General features: G+C 37.9%; 1 protein-coding gene across 1 annotated transcript; it reads left to right on the top strand.

The window, feature by feature from the left end:
* Positions 1-1,830: 1,830 nt before the first annotated feature.
* Positions 1,831-9,214, top strand: adipor1a (adiponectin receptor 1a). The gene is made up of 8 exons (XM_078248256.1): positions 1,831-1,926; positions 4,219-4,434; positions 4,515-4,631; positions 5,521-5,692; positions 5,871-6,057; positions 6,659-6,846; positions 6,973-7,166; positions 7,364-9,214. Exons 2-8 carry the CDS (start codon positions 4,288-4,290, stop codon positions 7,490-7,492), a joined length of 1,134 nt encoding a protein of 377 aa, XP_078104382.1. The 5' UTR covers positions 1,831-1,926; positions 4,219-4,287; the 3' UTR covers positions 7,493-9,214.
* Positions 9,215-11,310: the final 2,096 nt, after the last annotated feature.

Here is an 11,310-nt window from a genome sequence, read left to right as displayed (position 1 = left end):
TACAAACAGGTGCATGCCTGTTTGTTGCATCAACAAGGTCAGAACAGGCTACAGCACTCTGTTTCTCCTCGCTCTGTGCGAGCAAGGCCGCTCTCTGCTCCCCCGCCTTGACATGCTTGCAATCTTCCCCTGGCAACAGTTGATATGCAAAATGGATATTTTTACAAGGTGTCTACAGACGCACAGAGAGAAGCCTAATAGCTACTTCTTCAGACAATTTTTTTCAACTTTATTTTTAAGTGTTAGGGTAAACCACAGACTTTAAAGAAACAGAACAGAAGGGTCAGGTCACTGAGGGTAATAAAGTACAAAGGATAAAAGACAACTCAATATCGACAGTTATCTTTTGTTAAGGGTTACTTTGACATTATTCCCAAAAGAGGAAAGAGACTAACCAAGATAGCCCCCACAGGACAGCCCAAAACGGATAAAGTCCGTATATAGTCCGCATTAATCTCAGTCCATCCAAAACCAAGATGATTTATTCTTTGTGGCAAGTATCCACAGAATGTGCTTGGATCACAATACAACATACTGCTAGTAAACTACGTTTAGTCAGATAGCCTACTTAGAGATAATAAAATAATAAATACATAAGTGAATAAACTAGATGGAACAAAGATATTTCCTATCTTTCTATGCAATATTCCTACTAATAACCATTTTAACCAATACTTCTGAAATGTATTAATACAAAGTCTCAGGAAGGTCAGCTTTTTCATATTGAATATTTCTTTTACAAATGCTATCCACTCTCCTTATTTTGGTGGTTCCTTTTCTAGCCACTTCTTAGTTCTTGCTTTATTGCTAGCTAGGAGTAATATTTTGAAAAGATATTTATCCTGGATGTTAATTTCAGTTAATACATTACCTAAATATACAGTGCCAAAATTCAGGTTGAGCTGTGCAGGTTTAAAATCGATCATGTTCAACCCTTGAACTACCTTCTTCAGACTTTTACAGTTCAACAGTCACTCTAGGCTTTCATTATGTTTTGGCAGCCACAACCACATGAGCATATTAACACAGTTGTTTCAGGGAAGCTTTTTAACCATTGTCTTGTCTATTTGCCAAGTTGAGGAAATGTTTGATGTACTATAAACTTTCATGTAAAGTTCAGACATACTTAAATTTAATTCAAAATGGTATATTTCTCTATTCAGTCAAATGTGGTTAAGCATACAACAGTTTCCTTTGAGTGCACCACTTAACACCTTTGACATACAGTAGTTAGTTTTACCCTCTGAGACACAACATAAAACATCAGTCCACTCAGTCCAACACTCCACTGACATTTTGGGCCCCTGGGCCTGTGTCCGTTCAGTAATCCATTCATGATCAAACCCTGTATGTTTCTTTTTTTTTTTCTCTCTGCTTTGTTAATCCACTTTGTGTGACTTTTACTGTGAATTGTATCCCCAAGTTAAGCACTGTATTTAAAAGTAAACATGTCCAGGGGATTTCAAATAGATCTGATGTACAATACTGTGCTTGAAATATGTATTACATTGACTACATTTTATATGGTTTCAAATACCTTCTGAATAGAAAAAAATGCTAAACCGTTTGTGATACATTTATCATTTTAAATACAGGACACTTAAATGCATTTTGAGATAATCTTCCCAAAGATTCACTATAGTAATGCATTAATAATGCATTGTATACGATTAATATATATATATATAATTTTCGTATTCACATGTTGTAAATAGTTTTGTGAAGTAAATGTAAACAAGTGGATGCTTTTGCTGATCAAAATATGTAAAGACTTTTTGTTATTTTTTCCTACGTGTGAATTGGTGCTTTTATTTTTTTAAAGTTGTAGGGATTAGGTTTACGGAAGAGCTCTCGACTTCCGCAAAGGATTGTTTTTCGCATATCGATAAATAATTCACCTTCCTGGTTTAAAGGCTATCTTGTCAGGTATGTTATGTCCATTTCACTAAATTACCACAGCAACTGCTAGTTCAGTAGGTTATCTAGATAACATTATACGTTGGTGTCGTCGTAAAGACTTTTATCTCGCTGCTAGCAAGTTGATTCACAAACCAGTGTCGCCTGCTCGACTAGTTAGCAACTGCTCAGCGCTAACGTTAGCTAAAAGGTAACGTTAGCAAGATAATTGAGCGACCCGTGACATGCTAACTTATAAAGGAATCAGTGATTTTGAATTGAAATGTAATTAAACTCCTTGCTACGAAGTGTACCCAACTGTTAATATACGATGGATATACGTTATACCGTCAGCCGTTATCTTGCGGTTGTTTACATTTTGTACTCCATGTACCGTCTGGCGCTGTGCTAATCAACATCCGTCTGGCAAGCTTTGCTAAGCAGTAACTCGGTCAAACGTTTTGTTTGTTTGTTTTGTCAGCCTCAGCCCTGTATAAACTGTCAGTATGATATATTATATCTAGTGTATTGTCACTACTATAATTGTCCACCGATTATCATTTTGGCTGGTGACATAACGTTAGATGTAACGTTAAATAAATTAAGCCGCTCCTTTGTTCTCTTGTTGTGAATGTCTGATCGATGAAACACACATTTCGCATGAAACCCAGATTAAGGTTCTCAGTTCTCTTAGCTAATACATCTATGAGATTAACCACCAGCCATTTTAAATCGGCAGTTAGGTAGCTACATGTTTATCACTTTAAATGTTAGTTATTGATCAGCAATAACCCTGCAATACTAAATCACATTGACTAATAGAATGTAGGCCTACATAATATCCTTGCATTGTTAAAATGTAAGGTTATGCAGACTATGGACTACATTTACCGTATCCATTCATATATGCACAAATACAACCATCTCTGTATATAGAGCAACTTATCACTGATGCACCAATGTCATTTCAGGACCGACCTGTTTATTGTGGCTGATAAATAAATAACTATAATACTAATCTTGTAATTGCAAAAAAGATAAAGACAATTTTTTTTTAATTTCTATAGAGCGCCTTGACAGTTCATACAGTAAATAATATATTTAATTGTTGTCAACTTGTGTGTGACAATATATCAAACATGTTTTTGTTTAAATATGTAGACTAAGTAATAGGGGTGTGAATCTTCACTGGTCTCACGATTCGATTCAATTAAGATTATCCTGTCAACGATTCAAATCAATTCGTTATCACGATGCGTCACCTCCTCAATATTATTATATATTGCTACACATGGTTTTCACATGGTGAACACAGCAGAAAACAGACAAAAGGCAAAAACAAAAAAGCAGTAAGTAACATCATTAGGCAATAATCGATTATGGTCTGTCATAGGGCTGCAACTAACGATTATTTTCATAGTCGATTAATCTGTTGATTATTTTCTCGATTAATTGATTAGTTCTTTGGTCTCTAAAATGTCAGAAAATGGTGAAAAATGTGGATCAGTGTTTCCCAAAAGATGACGTCCTCAAATGTCTTGTTTTGTCCACAACTCAAAGATATTCAGTTTACTGTCACAGAGGAGAGAAGCAACTAGAACATATTCACATTTAAGAAGCTGGAATCAAAAATACTCAAACAGACTAATCGATTATCAAAATAGTTGGCGATTAATTTAAGAGTTGACAACTAATCGATTAATCTTTGCAGCTCTAGTCTGTCAATGCATCGATGCAGAATCGTCCAGGTCGATGCCATTATTAATTTCAACAACCCTACTAAGTAACGTCAGACCTTCTATCCATATTGACAAGCATTTATAGGCCAGAGAAAAAAAACATTAACGGAACTGACCTAAAAAAATACTCTGGGTTTTTTCTTACTTACTTACAGCTGATCCCCTTTCAGGTCAAATTCCATTATTGGAACAATATCAATAATTACAATTTCATATTTTTCTTTTCTTTTTTTCTTTTCTTTTTTTAACATATTACCAATAATATAGCAGCCATATATAACATCTATTTATTATCTATGCAAAACCTATTCCAGCTTTTGCACACAATCTTGTATTATAAAAAACAGTCTGACCTGCATATAGATACTGTTTGTATTCCACCTTTTGCCTGTATATAATAGTGATTATGTTTATGTTTGATTGTCTTTATGTAGTTTATTGTCTTTGTTTAGCTCTAGGTCATTATCGGTGTCTTCCTGTAAATTTGTTGAGTATATTGAGAGCCACTGAGAACTGGAGTCAAATTTCTTGTGTATGTCAACATACTTAGCCAGTAAAGCTGATTTTGATTCTGGTTGTTCAGGAGAAAACTGAAGTGAACCTCCTGAAGCAGAATACAGAGGCTGTGAGTGGGTCATCAGGCAGCCTCCCTATGTCAGGCCGAAACGGGTCTGCAAGTGATGCAGACTGCCGGATCTCTGAGGACTGCAATGTCCCAGATGCAGAGCTGATGGAGCTGGGGCCACTGCTGGAGGAGGGAGGGGGCCGACCGGCAGCGTCTGCAGGCGTCCATTCAGAGGTAGGACTGTTTCACAAAATTCCCAGAGAGGAGTTATTATGGCTCATTCGCTTCAATATTCTCTTGTGATCTATTTTAAGGGAGCCTCAATGCTTGCTGAGGAGGAAGAGGAGGAGGATGATGAGGTGGGAGAGGTCCTGACCTTACCACTTCAGGCTCACCATGCCATGGAGAAGATGGAGGAGTTTGTACACAAGGTAAGATGTCTTTTCAGTTTTAATAAATGCAAAAGAAAGAGAAGAAAGAAAGAAGACAGAGTTGATTGTGATTGTTAAATGTTGGTTGGTAAACATTCAAATGTGACAGAATAAGGAGAATAAAAGATCTTATGACATTACACAATTTGGCACCCAGCATAAATATTGCATTGGCGTAAAGAAATGAGCTGAAACTCAACTCCCTGTTCATCTCAAAGGTGTATTGGTTTCAGTGGCAGTTCTGGCCGAACAGCAACAACCAGGGATTAACCTGTAACTGCTGTGTCGTTTGAGGGAGTCATGTGGTTTTTTTTTTTTTTTAGGATTCCACGTCAGACACATGTTGTGTGTTGTATAAGACATGCACAAGTCACCATGGGAGACATTTGTCACCTTACAACAAAATAATTTGTTGGCCAGTAAAATAGCTTTAACACACATCTAGATATTGAGAAGAACCCTTATCTAAACTTAATGTACAAAGTAAGTTAAATACGGCGATGATGCTGGCTTCAGTGGTAAAAGAAATATACATTATATTGTATACATGGCTATTTAGAGTGACCAAAAGCAAGGTAGTTTAAAATAAATCCAAAAGACATTTCTTAATTCACATACCTAGTAATTATATTTTCAAATTGTAAGGTTGATTTTACTGCTACTAAAGAACTTGGAAAATACAAAAATATTATGGAACTTCCACAACTACTCATAACACAAAATACATTGTGTCTTTTCTACTTAAATCTCTTTAGACATTTAAACTACATGTAAAGTCATTGTTGTAAAACATTAGTCTCTGCGTCATCCTTGCGGGCTTTCAGTGTGAGGGCCACATAGTAATTGTAAATATATGCGTCTGTGTGTAAAAGCTATTTTTATTTTTCAGGTTTGGGAGGGGCGCTGGAGGGTAATCCCTTTCCATGTTCTGCCAGAGTGGCTAAAGGACAACGATTACCTCCTGCATGGACATCGGCCCCCTATGCCCTCCTTCAGGGCCTGTTTTGGAAGCATCTTCAGAATTCACACTGAAACAGGAAACATCTGGACTCACCTGTTAGGTGAGAATAGAACGCTTTACGTAACTTTACATTAAAATTGTTGAACATAACGTTTTAGCTGCATATTTTAATTTTACAACCAGACATGTTAGTTTAATAACATATATTTTTTGACTGGGTAGCTCTGGTCTCTTCTCTTGTTGGCTGTTAGTAAAACTGGACTGTTTTCTTCCCTCAGGGCTGATCTTATTCATTTGTCTGGGCACCTTAACCATGTTGCGGCCTAACATGTATTTTATGGCCCCGCTGCAAGAGAAAGTGGTGTTTGGGATGTTCTTCCTGGGAGCTGTGCTATGCCTCAGCTTCTCCTGGCTTTTTCATACCGTTTACTGCCACTCTGAGAAAGTGTCTCGCACCTTCTCCAAGTAAGGCTTCACAATGTCAAACACTGCTTCTCACATACCTGCCTTGTATGCCTTAAAGGAATCATTTGTAACTGTCAAAGTATTTTCCTGTTTAAGACTTATTGGTTTTGGAGTAGGCAGGTTTTTAATTTCAGGCATCCATATGTTTCTTCATACTACACCTGCAGCTCTAGCTTATCTATAGTTTTACAAGTAATGAGGGATACACCCACAATCATCATTCAGGGCAAAATGGTCCATTGTTCAATTGAAACAAACTTGATGCCACAGTGATCTGTGTGACATCCTGAAGAGCTTTATACTGATCTGTGGTTACATCTGCTAGATAAGTGCATTTACTCTGGCAGACTGCTGTAGCATCAAGTTAATTTAGGCTGAATTATCATACTGTATGCTATTGTGTCCAATGCACGGTCCTAAATGAACAGTGAGTATTACAACTACTACCATGAGGACCACATTGATGTTCCTGTCAATAATCAAAAATCCACAGCAGAGTTGTTTTCCATCATACATGTATTTAGAAACATGACAAAACATTAGCTTACTTGCATCCAGCCAGAAACCCAGCTGTTATCTCTGTGTCACCCCCTCTCTTCAGGCTTGACTACTCAGGCATTGCCCTCCTGATCATGGGCTCCTTCGTGCCCTGGCTGTACTACTCGTTCTATTGTTCCCCTCAACCTCGACTTATCTACCTCACCATTGTATGTGTCCTCGGCATTGCCGCCATCATAGTGGCCCAGTGGGACCGCTTCTCTACACCTCGTCACAGACCAACAAGAGCAGGTGCTAACCATTTGATGATAATGTGCACTTTTTAGATGCAGTGTTGCTTTAGGTTATAATTGTAATGTAGATGTTAACCTTTTTTTCAAAATTACACAAAGTAACTGAAGTCCTTGCTTTTCTTAGGTGTGTTCATGGGTCTTGGACTTAGCGGCATAGTCCCCACCATGCACTTCACCATTGAGGAGGGCTTTGTTAAGGCCACCACAGTCGGCCAGATGGGTTGGTTCTACCTGATGGGTGCCATGTATATCACTGGTGCTGGTCTCTATGCAGCCAGGATCCCTGAACGCTATTTTCCTGGAAAGTGTGACATCTGGGTTAGTATTTGATGTGTTCATAGTCTGGCTCAACGCATGTACATTGCTAGGATAAAGCCTGACGCGCCGGATGTTCCTCCCCTCTCGCTATCTCCGCAATCGGGGATTAGCGCCACCCAGGATGGTTGTGATTGGTTTAAAGAAATACAAACATGTCAGCGCGGTTTTAACATAAACATCTCTTTCTCTCCTTCTAGTTCCACTCTCATCAGATTTTTCATGTTCTGGTCGTGGCAGCGGCGTTTATCCATTTCTACGGGGTTTCCAACCTGCAGGAGTTCCGCTACGGCCTGGAGGGAGGATGCACAGATGACACTCTACTCTGAGAGGCCTAACTGTGACTTACTCATACTTTTCTTTATAGACACACACACACACACACACACACACACACACACACACACACACACACAATCACTTAAAATGCTGCTGGAATTCAATATAGTCACTTACTGCTCCTTCTGTACTTCTGATTTGCTAACATCTTGTTTGGGTTTTGGTGGTCTTTCTGTTTGGCTTTTTTTTGCTCCAATAAAGTAGCATTGACTAGCCATTGAACTGCAGAGGGAAACTTCAACAGGCACTTCTTCTTCAATAATTATGAAACTTGAAGTCTACATTTTCAAGTAAGGTCAAAATGGGATTTTAAACCAAAATCGTATATTCCTGAAACTGATGGTCACTTCTTAGAAGCTCACTCCAACCCCTCTTCCTAGTCTGTTACCATTGCACAAAGAATACAGAGATTATTTGTGATGTAGCAGAGGGCACATACTGTAAACAATTGCTATCCTTCCTCCCAGTTTCCATGCAGATTAGAGGATGAATGTACTGTCCACCAGGAGTGAGGTGTAGAGCAGTCCAGGACCATTTAGGTACTTGAGGGCCTGCTCACACATTTGTATTAGGAGGATAAAATTATACACATATAGGGTGTATATAGATGTCGCCAGATGTTTTTTAACTGTGCTGATACTGATTGTGCAGCTGTGTGTTAAAACCTGGAGGACCAATACGAACCCACCAATGCCCGCTCTGCAATAAATCATGAACTGTACTCTAAAGGCCCAGTCAATCAATCTAAAATCACATTGAAACAAAGTAAAATACATTATTATTTAAGGAACATAGCTCTTAAACCCTACAAATATGATCTGTCGATGTGTCTGAGTAACACAAGGTGAATGCTCATCAGAATTATTACCAAATCATCAAAAATCAAGCGGTTGGATACTTAAACTGATTTCTCAGTTTCTTTTAACTTTATACTGAAACATTTTAAAGTTCCTTTGCATTTTGTTGAATTCTTAATTGACAATATTCCCAAACAAAGGATTTTCAAATTACATAATGGCACAGAAAAGCTGCAATGGCAAAAATAAATCTGGGTAGTTGAGGTTAGACTAAAATGCTTAAAATGTAGAAGTTAAAAGAACTCCCCTGCCATCATGTTTTAGTCACGCAACACATCATTGATTCATTTTTCGAGTAATAGTTCCTGGGAAATGCACAATGTACAGATCTGGATCAGTCCAATTGTGTTTTTGTCAGCTAGAGATATTCCTTTTGTGCTATATTTCAGATGCAATGAGAGGTGTAAATATCAAATGCACCTTGGTGTATACTATTAAATTCAAAACTTTAAATCACCATATGGGGTTTAAAATATGTTATGTATGATTGATATAAACTTTTAGTATTCCTGTGCCTTAGGCCAACGGAAATAAAACGGCCTATCTTAACAGTCAAGGGAGCTTCGCGGATTTCCAGATGTTGACTTTTCTTGTTTTCCTTGCCATATATACAATCGAAATCATTATTGAACTTACAACTCCATGGATAGGTTGTATCAACTGCTGTTTAAGACTCCTTTTTCTAGATCAACTTATTCAAGCTTTATTACAAAGACTTAAACAATGTGTATTCTTGACTTTGTGTAATGTCCTGTGTAGAAAGTGATAAATCATACATTTCACTGAAATGTAAACATAAATATTTATTAATGGTAATCTTGGAAAAATATTGGAATAAATTTTTTTCCACATGTGTCCATTTGTCAATTGTTTCTTACAATGTAAGCCAAGACATTTGCAAATGACAATCAGCAGTTAGTCTATATTTCTTTCACTGTCTATGGTCTATATCCTTGACTTTCCACTTCCGGGATTGCTCCGTTGCCGCCGGAAAATCCACCGGATTTCACCATAGACAGTGAAAGAAGAAGACAGATTTCACTCATTTAGGCCGGATATCCGGTGCCTTGGACTTCATTTGCGTTAGCATTTTAAACTCCGGTCGATTTATGAGGACTATGTTTAACCTTTTCTCAGATCTCTGCAGGGTAAATCCAGACAGCTAGCTAGACTATTCTGTCCAATCAGAGTTTTCTGTTGCACAACTAAAACAACTTTTAAACGTACACATGTTCAACCAAAACAAGTTCCTTCCGAGCCTATTTTGCAGCGGCACCGTGGCTTTTCTCCGGTGCTCCGGAGCACCGCACAAGATTGTGATTGGTTTAAAGAAATTACATTAAACCAGAACACGTTTTCCTCCCACCCCGGAATGCTATGTGGAGTAGCCAGACCCTCCTCCAGCGCGCTTTGGAGGAGGGTCTGGCAAAGCGAGACTAATCAGCAGTAAGCAAGTGGGTGAAGACAACAGGATTTATGGTCAACAGCTTATAACATGTCTTAATCATAACCATACAAAATTGTGTTTACATAATATTTAAAATGGGGTCCTATCTTTAAAACGGTTGTAAGAGAAACAGCTGCTCATCATTTCCCTCATCTCCTGGAATTAGCTGCTGGTTGGAGATCACCTAGAACAGGAACAGTGGCAGGAAGATGTGTGGGTCCATCACTAGAAAATGCTCCCTCACATGTTCTTTTGCTGAAATAAATTGATCCATATGGCTTCAGAATCATTTAATTTTTTTTTTTTTTTAAACAGGAAATATTCGTTTTTTTATTATTACAGGGTCCTATCTATTTAAGCGGTTTATACAAAAGTGAATTATGCAACAACAACAAAAAGAAAATTCTATTTGGATCATGCATTGCACTCCACTAACTCCTATAAACTCCTCTCCCATAGTCTGTTGATGGACATTTTCTTCACTGTACTCAATGTCTGAATCCTGAATCTAGTCTTTTGTGAGGTGCTCAACAGAGACGTTATCGCGCCTCTTGCGTCGAATGCATAGGCTTTGCATCCGTTTTCACAAAATATACATCACTAGTTTAAACAACCTCTCTTAATGACTGCTCCTGCCAGGGCACAATGTCCAGTGGTGTCAGGAATTACTTCAGGTTGTTTTGGACTGTAGTTGCAGCCATGTGATGGCCTCAGTTGAGAGTCGTCCTGGCTTGTTGCCTCCAGCAGTCAACCTTCTCCATTGACCTGGTAGAAACTCTCCAGATGCTGGCATATAGATGAGTATATCTGGCTGCAGCATCAGTGTAGGCAAGCATGTTATATAGGGCAACACAGACATACATACCACATACCACATCTCCAGTCTCTTCAGGGTAGAATTCTACTGTAGGCCTTCCCAAAAAAACAGTCTGGGCAGCCAGGATTTTATGCTATTTTCTACTTCACCACACTACATTATAGGCGGATACCATGTATATTTTACTCAGTTACATTTATTTGACAGCTATAGTTATATTACAAAATGCTGTTTACAGAAAAAAATGCACCAGAAATTAAAAATAAATCAATACTGACAGGGGCCACACTGCATAACAGGTACTTTTACTTTTCATATTTCTAAGTACACTTTGCTGCTAATATAACGTAGCCTACTTTTACTAAGGTAAACATTTAATTGAAGGATTTTTACTTGTGGAGTAATTGTGGAGTATTTGACATTGTGGTATAATAACATCTAAAAGAAGTAACAAGTAAAACATCAGAATATTTCTGCCACCATTGCTTAACTCAAATTTGATCTTCACAAACATCCTCAAAAATATTCAAGTGTTTGGAGATATCTTCTGTGGTCAATGCATAATTTATTGTACATCTCCGTTGTTATTTCAAATAGCTTAAGTCACAATTATTAATTTCTACATTACATTTATTTTCAAACGTCAACAGAATTGGCAGAATTATTATTACCTACAGAGCCTGTTTG

Source organism: Sander vitreus, chromosome 4, assembly GCF_031162955.1.
Source record: "Sander vitreus isolate 19-12246 chromosome 4, sanVit1, whole genome shotgun sequence".
Taxonomy (NCBI): Eukaryota; Metazoa; Chordata; class Actinopteri; order Perciformes; family Percidae; genus Sander; species Sander vitreus.
Note: the sequence above shows the minus strand (reverse complement) of the source record. Positions and strands in the feature narration are given on the sequence as shown.